The sequence below is a fragment of the Peromyscus leucopus genome, chromosome 5 (genome assembly GCF_004664715.2).
Source record: "Peromyscus leucopus breed LL Stock chromosome 5, UCI_PerLeu_2.1, whole genome shotgun sequence".
Lineage (NCBI taxonomy): Eukaryota > Metazoa > Chordata > Mammalia > Rodentia > Cricetidae > Peromyscus > Peromyscus leucopus.
The window spans coordinates 84,338,581-84,359,938 of record NC_051067.1 but is presented as its reverse complement, the minus strand read 5'-3'; the positions used below and the strand labels follow the sequence as shown (position 1 = coordinate 84,359,938).

General features: G+C 48.0%; 1 protein-coding gene across 1 annotated transcript in view; it reads right to left on the bottom strand.

Moving 5' to 3' along the window:
* Window positions 1–627: 627 nt before the first annotated feature.
* The window catches only part of Slc6a2 (solute carrier family 6 member 2), a 40,021-nt gene continuing 19,290 nt past the window's right edge, over window positions 628–21,358 (bottom strand). Inside the window, exons 4-14 of the mRNA XM_028871499.2 lie at window positions 18,918–19,056; window positions 12,160–12,294; window positions 11,078–11,181; window positions 9,799–9,923; window positions 8,309–8,421; window positions 7,138–7,266; window positions 6,571–6,670; window positions 5,580–5,680; window positions 5,004–5,171; window positions 4,281–4,352; window positions 628–3,740 (exon numbers count right to left, since the gene is read on the bottom strand). Coding sequence (XP_028727332.1) covers window positions 3,717–3,740; window positions 4,281–4,352; window positions 5,004–5,171; window positions 5,580–5,680; window positions 6,571–6,670; window positions 7,138–7,266; window positions 8,309–8,421; window positions 9,799–9,923; window positions 11,078–11,181; window positions 12,160–12,294; window positions 18,918–19,056 — 1,210 coding nt within the window. The 3' untranslated portion in view covers window positions 628–3,716. The remainder of the gene's footprint in view (window positions 3,741–4,280; window positions 4,353–5,003; window positions 5,172–5,579; window positions 5,681–6,570; window positions 6,671–7,137; window positions 7,267–8,308; window positions 8,422–9,798; window positions 9,924–11,077; window positions 11,182–12,159; window positions 12,295–18,917; window positions 19,057–21,358) is intronic.

Sequence of the window (21,358 nt, the reverse complement as noted above, 5' to 3'; positions counted from 1 at the left end):
CAAGTACCAGAGAAGAACAGAGCGCAAAACAGAAGGAAAGGAACAAAGCAGGGAGGAGAGGAGAGGAGAGCAGAGCAGAGGAGAGGAGAGCAGAGGAGAGGAGAGGAGGGCAGAGGAGAGGAGAGGAGGGGAGAAGAGTTCAGAGAAGAGGAAGGGAGGGGAGAGAGTGGAGGGAAATGGAGAGGTAGACAGGGAGGGGAGGGGGGAAGGGAGGGAAGAGGATGCAAGAGGAGAGGGGAGGGGAGGGGACAGGAGGGAAGAGGAGAGGAGGGGAGGGGACAGGAGGGAAGAGGAGAGGAGGAGAGGGGACAGGAAGGGGAGAGGAGAGGAGGGGAGGGGAAGGGAGGGGAGGGGAGGGAAGGGAGGGGAGGGGAGGGGAGGGAAAGGGAGGGGAGGGGAGGGGAGAGGAGAGGAGAGGAGATGAGAGCCAACCTTAGAGCTAACACCACACACTCAACCCCTTTTGTCCATCTCTTCCATGGGTTCTCAGAGCAACTCTCTGGATGAAAGGTGGGCTGCTGAGTCCAAAATCTCTACTAGTTGGTGGCTCATCAGAGACAAAGTCACTTGCTTTCATAACTCATAGCTTCACATGCATGGAACAGCACTCAGAACTCTACAATCGAATAGACAGCACAGGCAATGTCCTTTATTATACTGTACACCTATTTTTTTTCCATGAAGAGAACAACTTTCAAAATAAATCCAAAGCAGACGCAGACATTTGCATGATGCTTGAACAGTCCGTGACATGAAGAAGATGGAAACAACCCTATTTACACAGAAGAAGAGACTGGGACCAGGGCAGGCACCCCATGACTTCACATTCGCCAGCCAGGGCCAAGCGCACTGCCAGTGGGCAGAGCTGTGGGTACCCAGACTTGCAAACACAGGCAGAGTGATGCCCTTCACCTTCTCAATACCACCCAAGTGTCAGATCGAGGGGGCTGGACTTGACTTCGTCTCAGAAACCAAGTCTTTCTGGCATCAACTGGAAAAAAATAGCTGCATAAGAGGCGCTACTAGACATAAAGAAATACCAAAGCTCTGCAGGCCAGAAATCTCTGTTTCCAAGCCCAGTAGATGGTCAGTTATGGGGGGACATGCTTTCTTCATTGTAACCCAGCGCAAGGATGTGGTCACGCTTCGTTGTGGTTTGTTTTTAATTGGATGCACCCTTCGACTGATTACCTGGTCAAATTCCTGATTTCAGAGACAAAACCCCCTTGAAACCCAAAGATGTGAAGCTCCTCTCTCAAGCCACAGCAAATCGGCTGCAGACCCACCGCTAATCAGTTCTAAATGCTGTGCTACTTCCACCACTCCAAACACCCACTCTGATCACTTCCCCTCTGCAGTTTTCCAAAGAAATAAACAAATATATGAACTAGCTTAATGGGTTGTAAATGATTTCTTTGGTAAGAACATGTCAGTCTTACATTACCAGATCTTGAAAATCTAGACTGGCTCCCACCTGGGCAGGAATACCCTCTGAGAATTAAGGCAGTTAGGGACCTTCGTTGAGTAGGATATCTGGGGTGAGTTGGTACCCCGTATCCCCTCTGTCTCACTTGAATGTAGAATGAAGACTGACAGGTAAAAGCTAGATACCACCAATGTTCTTAAGCAAACATCTCACAGGTCATAGAAAGTAATTCTCTAAAAATATGATAAAATATCGAAAGTGTCAAGTGTCATATACAGTACTCAGGAGCACACTGGTCCTGGGTGAACCCCACTATTTAAAAAAAAAAAGTCACAACCAAGAAGTCAAGCATTACATGTGATAAAGCATTAGCCCCCATCTGGTAAGGGTGAGTGGGAAGGTGGATGCACTGACCGCCTAGCACCTTCATGGGGCTTTCTGGGTGCCACACCCTTCCTCCCCCATCAGAGCACCTGGGCTTGGAGCCAAGAACCCCTTGTCCCGGTCTCAGGAGCCAACTCTGCCACAAAACAGCACCTTTGCTTTAGTTTGGGGGTCTTTCAGCTAGCACCACGTCTCAGCTTCACCCCAGGGACAATGTCTGCAGGCAGAGGGACCACACAGATGGCAATGAGAAAACGGTGGGCCAGTGCTGACCCAGGGCACCCCGGCTTTCTGAGTGTGTGCACTTGTGACAGCTGGGGGACTTGCTTCTCAGGACCCACTGTTCAAAGGGTGACGATTGTCACTGAAGAAAAGGACCTCTCAGGGAGCCAGGGGGACGAGAGGAGTAACGCCCCTCTGCTCTTCTCCCAACACACTGCCCTTCTGTAAAAAATACTGCTTTCCTCTTAAGTGGGACTTTGTGTACTCTGCGTTTGGTGACAGCCCTGGGTGGGGTGAACAGGGCTCCTCGGGGTTAGAGTTTTCTTTTTCCTTTTCATCACCAAAAATAAAAGCCTGTAGAGTGGAAGTCCACTATCACAGTGACAACCTATGATTCTAGATGTCAAATAAGGGCATAAGAGACTCAAACCATAAACATAAATCCCTGGAAGATGCCGTCGAGTTTCCAAGCCATCCTTTCCCATCATGAACCAAAACTAACCACCAGAGGGCACTAGGTGAACCTAGAAATTTCCTGACCCCACCAACTTGTTCCCTCCAGTCAGAAAAACCTCCCTGGGCGTGAGGGGCTGTGCTGTGCTGTGGTAGGGCCCATCATGCCCTCCAAGGTGCCAAATCTAGTCAGTGTGAAGCAGGCCATTTTCAGAGCCAAGAGACCCCATGACTCAGGACCCCTCCCTATCTGCTGGGTCCTGGGCCAGGGAGGCTTAGGAAGTGTCTGTGGACCATAAAGAACCATGGCAGCCTACCAGGTTACCCTCCCTCGGGTGCCCACCTGGCCCCACGGGACAGAGATCTCTGTTATGGGCTCACATTTCTGACTTCACAGGGGCCCTGCCTCAATCCCTAGGAAGGTGTCAGGAACCATCCATATATGAACAGAACATGACCAAGGTGTGGCCTTGGCAGGGGTGATTCATCCAGCTGTCTCTACCATCTTTCTGGAATATCTGACTTTGTGCAACTTCCTCACTGGTGGTCTAGCCACAATCTCCCCTAACATCATGGTTTGGGACTATCCAAACACCAGAAGCTAGAGTAATGTTCTAGAACATCCCAAACCCAATCTCAGATTAACTAGAAAACTAAGTCAGGGGGTTTCTTCTCAAAACCCCTAAAACATCGACCAGCCACACTTTAGCCGCAAATAAACCCCAGCTCCCACACAGAGGCTCAGACACCAGAGTGGTGACTGGGTGGAAATAGAGGGGTAACATTGGCTCCCACACAGACCCCATCAGGCTTTGGTTGAGCTTTTGATCTCTAACCAAATGTCAATCTTCTCTCAGCCTCAATGAATCACAAGTTTCTTCTATGATTTGAAGTGCAAGCACATTCGGGAAAAGGATCTGCCTGAGCCATGAACCTCAGCTCAGGTGTGCAGTGAGATTGTCCTCAAGCCAGAGTTCCAGAAGCCATGTCCCATTCCCTCCTTCCATCTTCTTCCTCGAGGCTCACCAGTTCTCCACACTCACTGCCTCCAGGCCCAATGAACAGAAGGTGAACAAAACCAGAGTCACGGAATCATTAGTAACTGGGAAAACAAGAGGGATGGGAAAGGTTCTTCCAGGATAGGAATCCCAAGGCGGTGTCCACTTGGGGGTGAAGAGGATGCCCTTGGCCCGGATGTTGGCCCGTGGGTTCCTCCTCCTCAGGGCCAGGTTCAGATAGCCAGCCAATGCCGCAACTGTGATGAAAAATAGAGTAGTTGAAGACAGAGTCAGTGGGGACGTGGAGGACCAGGGGCCAGCTGGTTGGGGCAGCAAGAAGCAAAGACAAAGCAAAGCAAACAGCCTCCTTCCCAGCACAGACCTCAGAGCACAGTCCTTAAATGGTGCTGATGCTGGATGTGAAGGAACCACCCAAAAGAGGGAGCTCAGCAGGCACCACCCTCACCCCTGGAGCCAGGAACTCATTACTAATGCCCTGCAGCTATCTATGCTTTCAAGATTCTAAAATGCTCAGCTTAGTTTGGTGACACAGATGTGACATCTCAGGGGCAGAATAAAACTAGGAACATTCTAGCACTCGGGATCCCTCGGCATCCCGGGACTAGGAAACAGCATCAGCATCAGGAGGCTGACTGGGCACCCATCACCTTAGCCCCTAAGCTGAAGCTGGTCACCACCCAGGTTTTCCCAGCTGTGATCCTGCTAGGGCACCCCACAGAGAACAACCAGGACCCACCCTGTCCTGCCCCACACCCCAAGGTCAGCTCTGCATCTACCTGGAACTGTCTCACGTCTCTCTGGGCCACCAGGTGGTGCTCATTCTCCGGCGTGATGCCATAGGCCACTCTCTGTGAAGAAGGGAGGGATAGAGTCTCACTGGCCCAGACCTCAGATGTGTCCAAAGCAGTTCAGATGTGAGGTCTTTGCCTTACAAAGTAAGGACACTTGGAAAGACTACCACCACTGGTTTGTATGGCAAAATAAAAGTCATAATGTAAAAGGCACCTCTGCTGTGTGTGTGTGTGTGTGTGTGTGTGTGTGTGTGTGTGTGTGTGTGTACACGATGCATACATGTAAAGGGAAAGGAATCATGTCAGAATCCTATGGTTTAGGCTGATCATATTATGATTAGAAAAATGGTAGTGGGCTCAGACAAGGAGAGATGGGATATCTGGGAACATAATACACCTTAAAGGGGGACAGGCATGGCTGAGCTTTGCCTTCTCCTGTGAGCAGTAGAAACAGCCATGGTACTGATGGGCAGCATGCAGGAAGCACCTCCCATGGGCCAGGTTCTTTACTTAGCACCCAAGTGTTTTTCCCTTCCAAGGTACACAGTATTATTTTCAGGTTACAGATGTGGAAACTGAGACTCAGGATGGGTCATCACTTGGTAAATGAGGTGGGTATGCTGACCCTAAGTATTCTCTTATCTCTCTCTCACCCCAATATGAATGCCGCCTCCCCCCTTACCCCACAGTAGCCATCCCGGAGCTCACCTCCCAAAGGGAGCCCCGAATGCTGAAGAACTTGTAGATGACATAGGCAGGTACCAGGGTCATGGATGAGAGGGCAATGCCCCACCCGACCCAGTTGGCCCAGGGAGGATAGACGTAGTCATCATAGGTGAGCGGCTTGAAGTTGATGATACTGACCACCACGACAAACTGGAGGAAAGGGTGGGGCAGGGAGGAAAGATGGAGTCGGGATGGAGAAACAGCGAAAAGAGAGAGGAGGGAAGGGGGAAGAGAATGGCCGAGAGAGAAACGAAATGAAATGACCACAGGGGGAAGGGAGAAAGAAAGAAGAGGTGTTCAAAGTGTTCAAGAAGAGGTAAGTGATGGCAAAGACAGGGGTGGGGGGGAACACGTGACTTTGTAGCCAGCACAGCACGGAAGGGGTGAGGGTGGGGAGGAACCTGGCTGGACACTCACTAAGGTAGATTATCCCCCACCCCTGCTAAGGATCCCCGCCTGCACGGACAACCAGGCTTCTAGATTCCAGCACCTCCTCCCCTAGGGAATAAATACGCCCACCCCACCCCCACGGTGGTACCCCAACCACACCCTACCCACCAGGAGGAAGGCAGGGCTGACGAACTTCCAACACAGTCTCCAGTACAGGCCTGGCTTGAAGCCCATCATCTGCTGGATGTCATTGCTGAACCTGTCCACACCTGTGAGCACATAGGGCAAGGCTGTCACAGAGAGCCCACAGACGCAGGACCGGGGTCTCCCCTAACGCCATTCCATGAGGTCCTGGCAGAATGCAGGGTCAGTGGCAAGAGACTGACACCCCAGAATGCGGAAGGCCCGGCAGGCTAATGGTGAAGAAAGGAGAGGACAAACTCTGGGAGCGTCACCTTTCATGTGCCACTCTGATTATCTTAAAAGGGGGAATTCCGCCAGAGCTCAGAGAAGGGAGGACTTGACCCAGACTGAGGAGCCAGGCCTCGACCCCAGCCTGGCTCTTTCCTCTTGCTTAGTCTTTCTGTGAAAACAGCTTGTCTATTCATACGTGCACACACATGGACATCCCCCCCCAACCATAATTTGAAAGAGATCATCAGACTGCAACCTTGTCCAGAAAGAGTAAGAAGAAGATTAACCTATTACTCTCACATAAAGGGGAAATGTACAATGATAACACATGTGGCAGTTTCTTTCTCAGCTCAGCTCCAGAATGAGTTTAGTGGATAAGATACAGGATATTTGTTTAAGTTTGAATTTCAGACCCGTAATGAAAAAAAATCGGCATCAGGAGAGTCTATGCAGTATTTGGGTCATGCTGATCTAAAAATATGTGTTCATCGTTCATCTGAAGTTCGAGTTCAGCAGGCATCCTGTTTTGTTTGTTCAGTCTGACAATTGCACCGTCAGGTTCGGTGACTGGGGGTCTGCAGCTCGCTAAGGGTTCTCTTTCAGCTGTTGGCACCGGGTGTCTTTTAGGTCTCTGCTCACTTCTGGAGATCCAGGTGGCTGTCCTGGAGGAAAAGCTCTTTCCCCTCTCCAGGTAAAGCAGACTCCACAAGCTCTGGGGACCAAGGCTTATGACAGCCTCACTCACCATAAAACCAGGAGACTCCGATCGCTTCCATAAGCACTGCAAACAGAATGGAGGTGCCTGCTGCGAAGGTGTCCAGCAGAGTCAGTACGTAAATTCCTCCCTGGGGCACAGAGAGAAAGGGCTTGAGCCGACCTTGGCTATAAACAGTCACCGACTATCCTACCTACCCTACAAACCCTACCTATCCCCATTCACACATGCTCAGAGCCCTGTTCACAAGCGTGGGTGGCAGGGTCGTACAGCTAAATAAATGTGTCTGCATTCTAACCAAGGGCTCAGGGAGCCACTGGCTGAAAGAGTTACACTTGATAAACATCACAATAAGTTTCCAAAGAACTGCTGCAGGTCCTAAGTCAATTGGCAGTAAATAACAGTGCTTGGAAATCATCAGCCCCAGAGGTAGCAGGAGGCAACAGTGATCTCCTCTGAGTGTGAGAACAAAGGGTTCAGGATAGCAGAACCCCTGTGCTCAGCCCCACCCAACCCAGCCCGGTACCAAGGCTGAGAATGTCTAGATTCTGAAACATAGTCCTAGAAAGCCCAAGATTGCCCCGTGGCCAGCCTCACCTTGGTTATGCAAAACATGGCCAGAAGGAAGGTACTTATGGTGACACCAAATGTGAAGAGTTTCCGGTGCCGCTTCAGGACCTGGAAGTCGTCAGCCAGTCCAGTGATAACTGCTTCCATGCCTCCCATCTGTAGAGAACCAGGAGGGAGGGCGGGAATGAAGGACTCCTGTAGTTTAGTATCAGCCTCAGTTACATGAGGGTCTTCAGAAATTGGCAGGCCCTGCCTTCCTCCCAAGCGTTTTCCCCCCTTTTTCTGTCCCAATCTCAACCAAGCCCAAGTTATATGGGACAGGGAAGAGTTAACTCTTGCCTGCCTCTGCAACAGGTCCCTGACCCCTGACTCACTCAGCCTGAGTGGGTACTGATGGGAAATAGAGAGTGAAGGGATATATTGCCCAGATGAAATATCTACATACAAATAGAACCTTCTGGAAACATCAGCTAAAGGACTTCTCCAGAGTGGGAACTTCATACCACAGCATATGACAAGGGTTCCTTACTGCTTTTCTAATCACCAAAGTGGTCACTTTAAGTACAGACTCTGTGGTGGCAGACAATAGTCACACATGTCCCTTGCTCCTCTCCACTGCCCTTGGCAGTCATTGTCAATCAACCTCAGTACTCTACCCTAAGGTCTGGAATCAACCTCAGAACCCTTTGCAACAACTGCTCTGGCAGATCCACCAAGTAAAAAGCAAACAGTGAGATCTGCTGGCCAGCCCCTCCCTAAGGTATTTCGGGTGGAAACACACATTAAAAAGATGTCAGGAACTTAACTTTGCACATAACTGAATAATAATAATAATAAAAACCAGAGATCTAGTAACCTAACAGGGTCCAAAATGTTTGGGTTGGTTGTCAGTAATAAAATATAATGATATGGGAAAGTGCTGGGTCACAGGACATTCTATTCATGTCCTGTGGGAAGAATTCTGGCTCCCCATCCACAAAAGCAGTGTTGGGCTGGCTGGTCCGAGGCCCTGTACAATGTGGAGTTACTGTAGGTTCCTGGCTTTGACCTAGCCTATCATTTTGAAGGACGACTCACTTCATTGTCTAGATTAAAATAAGGCCCTTGGAAACAGACCCCAGACAGCAGCAGCCCTGCAGGCTGAGTACTGGTATGGATTACAGTGGTGGAGAAGGGTGTTCTGGGAGCCATCACTCACTGAGCTGTCCAGACCCAGAGCCAGGAGCATCAAGAAGAACAGGACAGCCCAGAACGTGGATCCCGACAGAGTGGAGATGGCTTCTGGATACAGGATGAACACAAGGCCAGCTCCTGTAAGAAACATTAGGGTCTGATCAATGGTTGGGATCTTCAATGAGGACCTCACAGGGCAGGAGAGCTCCAGCCCAGCCTCAGGACCCTTGATCACTTATGTGTGTGCAGCACAGACTCAGGATCTGGGCATGAGAGATGGAACCACAGTATAGCAGCTGTGCTATTGTCCAGATCTGTAATGTCCCCCAAGCAGCCCTGTGTCCAAGTCCTGATCCCCAGCTGGTGCAGTTTCAAAGTGATGGGAACTTCAAGACACAAAGTCCAATGTAGTCTTTTATTTATTGAGGATGCACCCTTGTAGGAGATATTGGGACCCAAGCTCCTCTTCCCCTATCCCTTTTATAACTTGGCCATTAGGTGAACAGGTTGTTCCACCATGTGGGCCCAACATAGGCCCCAAAGCAAGAGTGCCAAACAGTCATTGACTAAAACTTCCAAAACTGTGAGTCAAGTAACCCCGTCCACTTCGTAAGTCAATTGTCTCAGGGATTTTGTTAATAGTAATACAAAGCAGATGAACACAACCTCTGCATCGAACAACCAGGCAGAGAGAGTGGCATGTGGCCTGAACAACTACAAGCCACATGTGGTAAACCCCACTCTCTACTCTGTAGGAATTAACTCTGATTCTCAGAAACTCATGCGTAGCTTAAACCCAAATCACTCGACTTTAGAGAGAATCTACTGACCTCGCAGCTTTGTGAGAAGTGAAGGTATGCTGCTATGTTTGGAACCTAGTTTGTCCCCACTGAAATTCATGCTCAGGCTTGCTCCCCAGTACAGTAATGTGAAGAGGTTGAGGAGCTTAAAGATGTAACTAGATGTTAGTGAGAGTAACCCCATTTTAGGAGTTCTTACTCCCTAAGAGTTGTGGGCTCTCATGGAGAGGCTGTCTACAAGCATGACTCTTGACACACAGGCATTTCTACTTCTCTATGATAAGATAAATAGCGTATGCCTACACCAGAAGCCTACTGGACAACTGATCTCCATGCTCTGGCTTCCAGAGAGGGAAGCTAAGTAAACATCTTTTGTGTATAAATCACCCAGTATGAGCACCTAATGCTACCTCCTGCAGACCCAGAGCTATAAGGACTTCAAAACTGGAATAGATTTGATACTAATTATTAGTTAATTAGTACAAAGGCTGGTGCAAAATGAGCAGCCCAAAATGTGTTCCTCTTAGGCCCATAGAGGAATGTTTTTGTTATCTAGTTAGGGCCCATGGTTGCCAGGAATGTTCAATGATGGCCCTAGGAGAAAATCCAACAGTTGGAAGTCCAAAAACCTCCACAGCCAGGACCTTCACAGTCCTCCAACCATGGAGGCACGATGAAGCCAGCTCAGTCTTTCTTCCTTCAGCTGGAGACCCACCTTCAGTGGCAACATCCTCAATCTTGACCTTATGCTCATGGGCCATGTAACCAAGGATGGAGAAGATGGCAAAGCCAGAAATAAAGCTGGTAACACAGTTGATGGTACTGGTCAGCAGGGCATCCCTGGGAGAGAGAGAGAGAGGCTGCTAGTGACAATTCAAGTCCACCTCGCTCCACTCACACTCTGCTCACAAGCCACTGGTCGTCTATGGAATCTTCAGTCTCATCCAGTCTCAAAGGCCACCCCTCCTTTCCATTTCCCTGCTGTCACGTCACATGGACCCCAGGGCCTCACCACCACTGAGTTAGTACCTGCTGGGGCAGTGTGTCAGCAAAGAGCTAACCAAAGGCTTGGGGATAAGAGTTCCTCTCTCCTTAAGTAAACTCTCCGTGGCTTACTATGTCTCCTAGCTCCCTCTGTTGTCATTTCAGAGCGTTGCTAAGATGATCCACCCTTCCTTCTTGGCTTATTCCTCATGACTTCTAGTGGACACTCTTGGAACAAACAAAGCAAAGCAACTCGCTGATCCACTGACACGCTGCCTCCCTGTCTTTGTCCACACCATTCCTTAGCACACACGCCATCTGTTCCACACCTGCCTACCATAATAACCTCAACTGTCCTCCCAGGCTTGCTCATCAAGTTCACTTCCAGGCTCTTAATGGCGGCGCCCTACTAAGGGGATGACCATTCCATTTCCTGACTTCCCTAAAACCTCTCTTGGCGGCATATCCATTCCGTTCTTTCTTGAATCAAAGACAGTGATCCTGCCTTGATTGTTAAATGGAGTGGGAGAGGTAAGCCTAAGTCTGCCCCAGCTCTGAAGTCCCTCATAGCACAGGGTCTGCAGGAAGTAGCATTAGGTGCTTACTGGTCCAAACTGGAGATGATCTCCTCTGTGTCCCATCTACCCTGAAGTCTTACTTCTGACCCAGCTAGCCCTCACTAGCCTGTTCATTCTGCCCCTGCTTCACAGAGTATCTGATGGACAGAGTCAGGCAGCTCCATCCTCTCTGGAAGCCATGCCATGTTCCTCTGTCCCAGTAATCCTTCCCCATAGGCTCCTATTGCTGGTGACCTCAACTTTCCCAAGAGTTGTCTTCTAGTGAAGTATGCTCCTTGAACCCCATAGACCACATTGGGATTCCCAGAATGACCAGGATGGTCCACAGAAGACCATTTATCTGACTTCCTGTCCAGATAAAGCCCTCTGTCCATTCTTATAAGGACCAACCCCAGGACTCAAAGCATTGGCAAGTTCTAATAGGGTGCTTACCTGTAACAGTTGTTGTCAAATTTATTGTAACTGGCAAATGCAATCAAGACTCCAAATCCAGCCCCCAGGGAAAAAAATATCTGAGTTGCAGCATCAATCCATACCTGAAACCAGTGAACAAAAGTCATCACCATCTCTACTTCCTACAGAACTGGACTGCCTCCCAGAGAGTGCCATAGACCAGAAAATGTGGTCTGAAGCAGACGTAGGCAGTACAATAACAGACTTGAATTTCCCTAGCATCTCCTGGCCTTGGGTACCAGAGTAATCATGTCCCAGGGGGAGCCCAGTGGATCCATTTAACATCCAGATTTTCAAGAAAGTTAATAAACTAAAATTTCTAGGCTAGAATGTAATCAGGGCAAGACCAAAGGGTTCTGGCCATCTCAGGAGTTATGAAAATGGCATCCTCAGAAGATAATGTGTCTTCCAGCTGCAGACACAGGTAACCAGTGGGGGCCTGTGGAGACAATGGAGTTGGCTTTCCAATCTCCTCTCCCTGGTGACAAAAGCATATGGCTGGTGGACTAAAGGTGTGAGTCCTTCTCCAATCTCTGCGTCATGGTTTAGCCCTAGTCAGTCTCACTTCTCCAGCATCATGCTTGCCCATACATATGTATATGTAAATATATATAATAAATACATCAAGAACACCTAAACTAAGGCATTTGAATGTGATGATGCCTGCCACATCTCTACTTGTATTATTCTGGATTTCCTCAACCTTCCATTACAATGGGGAAAGGTGGATCCACTCACTGACACTACACTAAGGACTCAGTTTCTACGTATCTGGGTGAACGAGGGTAGCTGAACAGGTGGAGACCATATGGAAGCCTGCTGTGCTTCATAAGTTTCAAGGTGACCCATGACCTATGGTCTATCATCTTTCTAAGCATTACACAAGGAAGAGGTTGCTTCTTGGTCCTTGTTTTATAGCATAGTGGCAAGCTGGACACTGAACCAAGAAAAAAGCATATTGAAACGTACCCTTCTTAAGCCTGCTACCGTACCCATCACCACCTGCCCCTAAGAAGCCTCCCACTACCTGGCCCAATGCTAGGTGGCCACTGGGCACTCACCGTGGCCTCTTTGAGGCGGTAGAAGTCAATGTGCAGGTAGGCGTTGATGCCATTGGAGGCACCAGGCAGTGTGACACCATGGACCAGGAGCACAAATAGCACAAAGTAAGGCAGGGTGGCTGTGATCCACACGACCTGAGCAATCGACAAACTGGATGTGAGAGTCTTGCTCTGCCTGTGACCCAGGGAGGTACTAGGTCAAGGATACTGGGTCTTTTCCCAGAAAGCCAAACATCCCCCCCACCAGCTTCCTTCTCCTAGTGTTTGAGGCACCATCTTCATCTCAGGGCCAGGTCCTTGGCCAGACTCCAGGGACAGGACAAGGAACAGATGCAGGGCTCCCTGAAGAAGCTCAGAGCTGATTGAGTCAGTCACTTAGAGAATAAGGCTCAGACAGAAATGGCGGTCACCAGGGACGAAAACTGGCTTCTCAAAGCCCCAAGACCTCTTTGTCCACAAAGCTGCCTTTCCCAGCCCCTTCAGGCTACTTCCTATGGAACTGAGCACACCACCCAATCCCTGTCAGGCTTGCCTCCGTCACACCACAGGCACTGGCTGCTGCCCTCAGCTTAGAGGCAGACTATCAAAACGTCCGGTCTCTCTCCCTCTCTTCTCTCTCATCTTCCTTCCCCTCCTTTGCCATCTCCTTTTACACTTTCTCTTCTTGTGTATATGTGCTTGTATTTCCTTCAGTGTTGAGGATAGAACCCAGAGCCTTCCACATGTCAAGCAAGTGCTCTCCCACTGAGATGCATCTTTTTTATGAGACATCAGCTCACTTGTGGCCCAGAATCCCTCAAACTCACAATCCTCCTGTCTCAGTCTCCCAAGTGCTGGATTACAGATATGTGCAAAACACTTAGCTTCTCTCTTTGTCTTTATTCACATTTAAGTGCCTTCTCTCAAGTCTGTGGTGTATGGGAATGGATAGAAAACAGAAAAAATTCTCCACCTCAGTAGGAGCAGATCGAGACCAAGACAAATTATCTTTGCAGAAACACAAAAGGAAAGAGATTACCTATAGAATTGAAGCAGATAGCCACACCCAGCCCAGCTTGCAGGGACAGAGAAAGAAAGACATGACTAGGAGGGTTGGTATTGTCTCTGACCCTTCATGCTCTTGGCTATACACTACAGTACTCGGGGTGTGTGTGTGTGGGGGGGAGAGTTATATACAAGAATGTAGAGGAGAGTTCCCATTCTTGGGACTTCTGGTTCAAATGGCCTAAGGTACAGCCTCAGCTCCAATATTTTTCCCAACAGAGGTCAATGGGCAGCCAAGGTTAAATGCCTTCACTCTTGATGCAGCTGTGGGCTGTAGCATTTTTCTTTGTGGAGAAGTTGGGCCCTGAACAGAACACTGAGCTGGGGCCAAGGAAAGCACCGCTGAAACATGAGTGGGCATATAGCTTAAGGAACAGGTGGGTTCCCCCTACAGCACTCTGCCCCTAAAGAGTCCATACGCAACCCTAGAGGGAATATGGAAGACATGACTAAGGGTAAAGTTCTTTGCCAGCCTGGAAAGATATGGGCTCAAAACAAAGATTGATATATTAGTGACAAATTTACACATTTTCTATATATGTGTTTAGAAACTGGAATTCACCTCCCTTATTTCCTTATTCCTGGTCTATATGGGTCCTTTGAAATGTCTGTTAGGTGAATGAGTGAACATTCATATAGAAGAAAGGTTGTGTTAGAAGATGGGATGGATGGGTTTTTAGTTAAATGAATGGATGGGTAGCTAAGTAAGGAGATGATTGAGCAGAGGGATAAACAGATGCAAGAGCAGGTGGGTTACAAACCAGAGCCTTAGTGAATGACAGAGTTGGTCAAAGAAAGGATGAAAATATGGGCAAAAGAATGGGTGAGGAAACAGAGTAGGCCCATCAGTGGGGGGGGGGGCACATCTGGTTCAGAGGAAACCAGAAAGGCTCCCCTGTTAAACGGCATCCAGTTAGCCACTCCGCAGTTCTGTGCATGTCTTTGAGAACACAAACTTCTGTGTTCTTTGAGGGCTGTGGGTACAGAAACATGGGGGACAAACTTGATAACAAGTGGGGAGAAAAACATGCCCTTGAAAGTGAAGCTGTTGCATCTGGGTGGCCTCACATTGGTCTCAGATGATTCAATCTCTCCAACTGGGACAAACGGATCTCATCCCTTGGCAATTGGAACAAAGAAGAGCCATCATCCAGTCTTATTCTAATAGCTACAGTCTCCTACAACTCATGTCAACAGCTGTGGCCCAGCTGCACTGTCCTACCCAGCAGGCTGGGTGTGACCACACTCCTCCCATGGAAACAGCACCCAGTGTTCCAACTCCAAGGAATCCCCCAAGGAGTCTGGAGGTGGTCCTGCACTGGCCATGACTGAGGCTCCAACACAGATTTAATTTGCCCAAAGAATGCACCAAGGTATAATGGAGACCAATGTGAGGGCATCAGGCATCAAGGAAGAACAGCCCCCCCCACCCCATGATCATACATTCAAAATTAAAGCTTTTGGTGGCAAATGTGTTTTCAGCCATCTAGAACCTTTTGTCAAAAGATGGTGGACAGCTCCCTCACAGCCATGTGTACCCCTGTGCACACAGCAAAGGAAGAGCCCTCTGAGCTCTGTCATCTCCATCCCAGGCCTCATCTTAAATGTGAGATAAAGGACAAAATGAACAACTAATTCCTTTTTCTCCATTCTATCACTTTAAACAGTTTTGGGTTGGGGTTTTTTGTGGTTTTAGTTGTTACTATCTTTTATTTTTGTTTTGCTTGTTTGTTTTTGTTTTGAGACAGAGTTTCACTAGGTAGCCCTGGCTAACCTGCTCTAATAGATCAGGCTGACCTCAAACTCTGTTTTCTGAGTGCTGGGATTAAGGGCCTGTTCCACCTTGTCCATGCTTAAACATAAATTCTTGTCTACTTGGCTGTGTCTATGGATAATTTCTGAAGTTCCACAGTAACAAACTCAAACCAATGGCTGATCATAAAAATGAAGAGGATTGTGGCTCATAAAGGAAGAGCCCCAGACGGCAGAGCTTCCTCCCAGTGGTGTGGGTATTTATAGTCTCAGTGTCAGAGCACAACACCAACTAGAACTTCTCCAACTGTGGATCTAAGAGGACCCTGAGGGGCACCCCAGTAAAGTTCAGATGTTTGTCCCTTCCTGGAGAGATTCTAATTTGGTGTGGCTGGGTAGGAGCTCCCGTTTCTAATGAGCTTGAGTGACACCAGTGGTAGTAATCCAGGGAACTCACCCTGACCAAGACCATTCTTGGCCCGATGCCTGGGTGCATAGCTAGGCTTGCATACTTTCAATAATGGAACAGCAGCATCTCCCTGGACACACAGCACTGGGAGGAAGCTCCCTACAGTTCATGGCCAGCTAGCCTAGCCTACTTGCAAAGTGCCAGGCCAATGAGAAACCCTCTCTTAAACAAGCAAGCAAACAAACAAACAACAACCACAGTGTATAGGAATGAAAATCCATAGTCTTCCCTCTGGGCTTCACATGTACACACACACACCCAAATACACATATGTCATCCACACATACAAAACATACACATGTGCACACAAATAAGAATTAAAATAAATAATAAAGAAAATATCCACACTGTATCTCTGTGAAACTTCATTAACTTTTCCAGACATAGGATTTGTGGTCTTTGAACTGAGATCCAGGGCCATTTTCACTAACAAGGAAGATAATTTTTCATACAGAAGAATGTGTAGGGCATGGCATAACACTAACATTGCTTAAGAAGACAGCACGCTATACATAGTTTAGTGTAAGCATGGACCATATGCAAATGACTCTGTTGTGTGTAACTCAGTTCATAACTTAGTCAAGTTGTGAAGTAAATCAGGATCAGCTTGTACTGACACAGAAGTAGGAAGACAGCTAGAATTATGATCTGACTATAAATGCAGATGCAAGCAAAAAGCTTTTTATCTACTAAATATTCTAAAACTCAGTTAATCTCTGAGTTTGTCTGGCTTTCTGTCTCTTCTCAATTCCACCACCTCTTGCTAGAATTCCGGACGTGGCCTCTATGTTCCCACCTTCCAAACGGCCCCAAGGCCGGCAGTGCAGTAGGTAACAAATGGCTGGTCCCGGACAGCTCTGCCACCTCATCTCATGTCGCTGGAAGAGGGGCCTCTGACATTTCTCAAACTCAGTGCAGTGTGTAAAGATTGGGTGGGAACTCGGGTGATGGGGAGGTGAGTGAACGCTGCTTCTGACCGCCTGCTATTCTGAGGTGCTCACCAGGCCAACACAGCTGTCATGGAGTGTGTGGTGGGGGTATCCCCCTCCCCTGGTTCAGACTACACTCCCACCTTCCCAAGAGCCAAGCAGTCAGTATCTTTCCAAGTCATCTACACTTGCACATGTTTGACTCATGCGTCATCACAGGTCCCCTCTGTGACTCTGGAGGCGGACTAAGAAAAGCTTGTGTTCTGTCTTGGAAAGAAATAAGCAATACTCTTGGATTCCTCATCGGCCAGTTTATAAAAACAATTAAAAACAGCACCGGACTGTGCCAAGTGAAGCCAATTCTAGAAATGTCCTCCCCTGAGGACCACCTGCGACCTCTGTGTTCTAACTTCAGAATTCTAGGGGACTTATACAAATGGGGGTCCTGGCTTCAGCTGACCCCACAGAGCCACTCATGTCCCTCTTCCTGTTCCCACATGGAGAGCACTTTCCTGGGGAAACACTCCTCACCTTAGAAAGCACATTTGGCAAGAGGAACTGGACATGCTCAGCCATTCCTTCTCCTGCTGATCTCTAGGTAACACGTCTCCCTCTCGGCAGCTTATGGTCTGCTCATGACCTTATTAGGATTAGCTGGGTTGCCATATTAGGATACTGATGGCCCCACATCCGTCTTCTGCAGCTCTCTGGATGGGCTGTGAGGCCTGCTCCTGGTACCAAGAGCACACAGAGAACCCTAAGCAGGGCTTGTCTAGGGCTTCCACACCTTAGCGGCTTTGCTCACAGTTTCTTCCAGTGAGAAACTTTTCCTCCTCCTCACTTCTACCCATGCCTGTCCTAACAGATGTAACACAAATATCACCTTCTCCAAGGTCTTTGTAGAACTTCTCAGCTGGAAAAGTAACCATTGTCCACAAATGCGGCATCTCAGGTTTTTTGACCATGACACACAGTAGGAAATATTGTCTATCTCATCAAAGTACAGGTAAACATACACGTGGCAACATCTGTCTGTCTAGATGTAACTACCTGATAAGTTGGCTTAATAACAGTTTCAAGACCTACAGTTTATAGTTTTATTAAGGTATAACTGAAAAAAGAGATAAAGCTGGACTACTTAATATGAAATTATTCTAAGGTAAAATTAAGTTTAAAATAAAAACTACATAATAAGAACAAGTGTAGTTTGTGGCTGCTGGTATTTATTTGAAGGAGGCTGCATATAGATAAATACTGGACACCTCTGCTGACTCCAAGTCCATCAGGAACACAAACAGATGAAAGCAACTGAGGGCATAATCTGTCCTCTATTTGTGTACTGTTAGTCCTAGCCTCTAGGATAGCACATAGTAGGTGCCCATAAAAGCTTAATAATTTGAGCTAAGCACTTCATAAAGTCCCTTAAACTTAGCCACCCATCCTTCAGCCCATTACTAAGCATTTACTAGAGACCTGCTGTGTGCCGAGCATCAGGACAGTAGTGATCCTGGACTGGTTTTGACACTGGGGCAAAGAGCAAGCATGATGTAAGCAGAGACTGGAAGAATTACTGCATGTGTGAGTCTCTTCCGCTTGGAGTGTGCTCCGGGAAGTGAGCTGTCATGATGTGAGATGTCCAGGAAACACGGAAAAGCTACGTGGAAACAATCCTAAGCCCTCAGATGGACAACTCCAACTCAGCTCCCAGCCAGTCCCGACCACCTAGGATGTCCCAGTCAAGGCTTCAGACATGGCCCAATATCACACAGTCCATTCCCAGAACAATGAGACATGATAAAATATTTACCATTTTAACTCATTATATTTTGGTGTGGCTTGTTCCAAAGCAATATCTAAATAAAACATTAGAAAGAACACTTTCTAGCTCTATTGTCTTTAAGTACAGTAGAATTCTAGGCAACATACATTCCCGGTAAGGTGTTTATCCTCATGTTATTCCCCAAGATGAGAATCAGCTGGAGCCTCCGTAAGTATTCACCATCCCTGGAGCTGACCACAGGAGGCAACATCATCCAAGTTCAGAATGCCACCTTCACTCTCTAGCTAACCTTGTGTTCTCCTAAGCATCTAGACAGTTGGAGGGTGCCCCACACTGTATTAGAACAAAAACATGCATCTAATTATCTTTCAAAACATCTTTCTCCCAAAAATTCAGCATGGACTTACTCATAGTAATGCAAATTGTCCATTTCCTGAGTACAATGCAATGCTTACATGCAGTTTCAGATGAGAATTAAAGGTCAAAAATCTTTAGCCTTGGTTTTAGGTGATGTCCCAAGCCCCGACCTTTGCTATTATGGAAGCTTTCAAGGGAAAGTATGAGTAGGCCTGATCTACTTGCACCCCTTGACCCTGCGGTTGGGCAGAGTCAGGTTTAGGGTAACAGATCTGTCCACACAGTGGTAGAGCTGAGGGGATGCCCTAAACCTGGGGTCCTAGACGCACCGACGTGCACTAACCACCTGGTCGTAGCTAGGAGAACACAAAACAAGATGCCTATTTCCAAAGCCATCCCCCCAGCTGCAGAGGCATGGAGGCATCACCTTTCCCGACGTCTTCACGCCCTTCCAGAGGCTGAAATACAGGACGATGATGACGACCATCAGACAGAGCAGCAACTGCCACTGGGGCAGGCCGATGTCATGGATCCCACTGCTCTCGTGCAGATGAAGAACGCCCCGCCTGCGAGCAGGAAAGAGGACAGTGTCAGGGAGGATGGCCAAGTGCCTAGGGATGATGGTGACAGGACCCGCCACTCAGCTATGGCCAGCACCCAGGATGGCCTGCTGGAGTGCCACTTACTGGCCCTGAGAACATGACAGGACAGGGAAGGCCCATGTTCTCCAGAGCTCACTTTCTAAGCTGGCAGTTCTCAGTAGGAGAAAGAACAGTGCCACACACACACACACACAACAACAACAACAACAACAACAACCCCTAAACAGTAAAATCCACCATTAGTAGAATTAGTGTTCGCACACACAAAATAACCCCCAAAAGAAAAGTCCACCAATGGTAGAATGGACAGAGTGTGGCCTACTAGGAAGCATCTATGCCCGTGGAGATGAGCCTTTCACATCTTATGGCAGACAATCAAATGAGCATTTTCTGTCTGATTTCATGCATATGAAGTTCTGTGAAACATGGAAAATTAGATGGTCAGAAGTCAATCTGGGCTGGAAGTGAGGGTTGCCACCTGGGAAAGGACCCACGGGCATTCCTAGGGACCTCTTTCCTGAGCTGGGTGCTGGTCACATGGCTGTGTTCAGTTTGTGACAGTCACTGAGCTGTCCCTTTTTGATATGCATTTCTTTGTGCTATGTAACCCTTCCATAAAATGCATTTTTAAGCAACAAAAACAGACAGAATAAGCATTCTGAAAGCCTGAGACCCTCGCATACCACGTACAGTGAGGGGATGAAATCAGGACAGTAAGCAAATGAACATTTGTTAATTAGAACCCAAAGTCAACTAAGACAAATAGATAACGTAGTAGCTCAGGTCCCAGGAACTGGGTGTCCCACAGGGTGCAGAGGCTCACAGACAGCTCCACACCCTAGGAAGTCAGCAAGGAGGACAGAGAGTGCCTCAGTGGAACCTTTGACCACACCTATGTCATGCATTCCTCTGGAAAGGTCGGCTCCAGGCTGGCCTCTCTGGACCACAGACACACCTGGGAGGCCCCTGGCATGCAGTCCCTGCCTTCATGGGGTTATATCCAACATCGGCAATGGCATTAAGTGTAAAATCACAATAAAGAATCGCATATGCTGTGAGTAATCACGGAGCTACAGGGGGCCCCCAGAATGGTCTCCACCTACCTGCCTCTGAGTGCCACACTCAAAGGCCACAGCTGGCCGACAATGCTGCCTCCAATGTCTTTTCCTCCAGAAGGATTCACCAATAACCCTTGCCATATATCTTTAACCCTTTCAGTTCCCATGGCTCCTGACTCATCTGCCAGAAGAGCATCTACTTGGGACACCAAGGCCGACTGCACAGTTATCTCTCAGTATCTCTGGGGGATTGGTTCCACAACCTTCCACAGATACTGAAATCTGTAGATGCTCAAGCCCCTTAGATAAAAGGGCATTGTACTGGGTATTTCATACACAGCTCCTTTTGTGCATCCTATATCATCTCTAGATTACTTTAACTACCTAGTGTCAGCACACGTGCTATTCTGTAGCACTGCAGAAATAATGTCAAGACACAGACATTGGTCTGTACCTGTTCAGAATAGACACGTTTTTCACAGTGTGATATCCAGGTTCTCCACACAAAGGTCTTCCAGCAGAGAGGGGTAGATAAATCGCTCCTGGGTTTCCAGGGCTTAGCCCAGGTCTGGCAGCTACGTGTTGTATTCAAAACAGACAAATGTTCTCAACTATTCTAGTTAAACCCAGCAGTCTGTCTTCTGTTTTAGAAATGAGGACCCAGAACCACTCTAGGAAGAGCTGGGGAAGAAAGAAAGGTGAGTCTCCGACATGCTGGTTCTTCCTGTAAGTCCTCCTTCTCCTTGTGGGAAAGCCCAGCTCTCCAGGTCCTTCATGCCGCCCAAGGCAACATATCATTTCCCCACATAGGAATTTCACTTCCCTGTGTGTCATTCTGCAAATGTCTGTGTTCAGCTTCAGGGAGAGGCTGGTTATAAGTCACACTGAAGTGTTACATGCAAGCAGCAGGTTCCTACGCTATCCTTCCTTAGAATAAAACACTCATTCTAAAGGACACACTGGTGGCAAAATCTTCATACATCTTTGATGGAAAGACAGTTAATTGTCTAAAATACATCTATATAAACATTTATATTTATATCTAATATTTATGTATACATATGTGTATCTGCTTTCTCAGCACCCTCTTCCTCTTTGTCCCCCCAATCCTTTCTCACCCTCCTTTCCTCTTCTTCTCCCCTAGTTTTCTTTCTCTTCTTCCACCTTTACCTAAAGAGTTATGGAATAAGGGCTTTAATTTGAATATA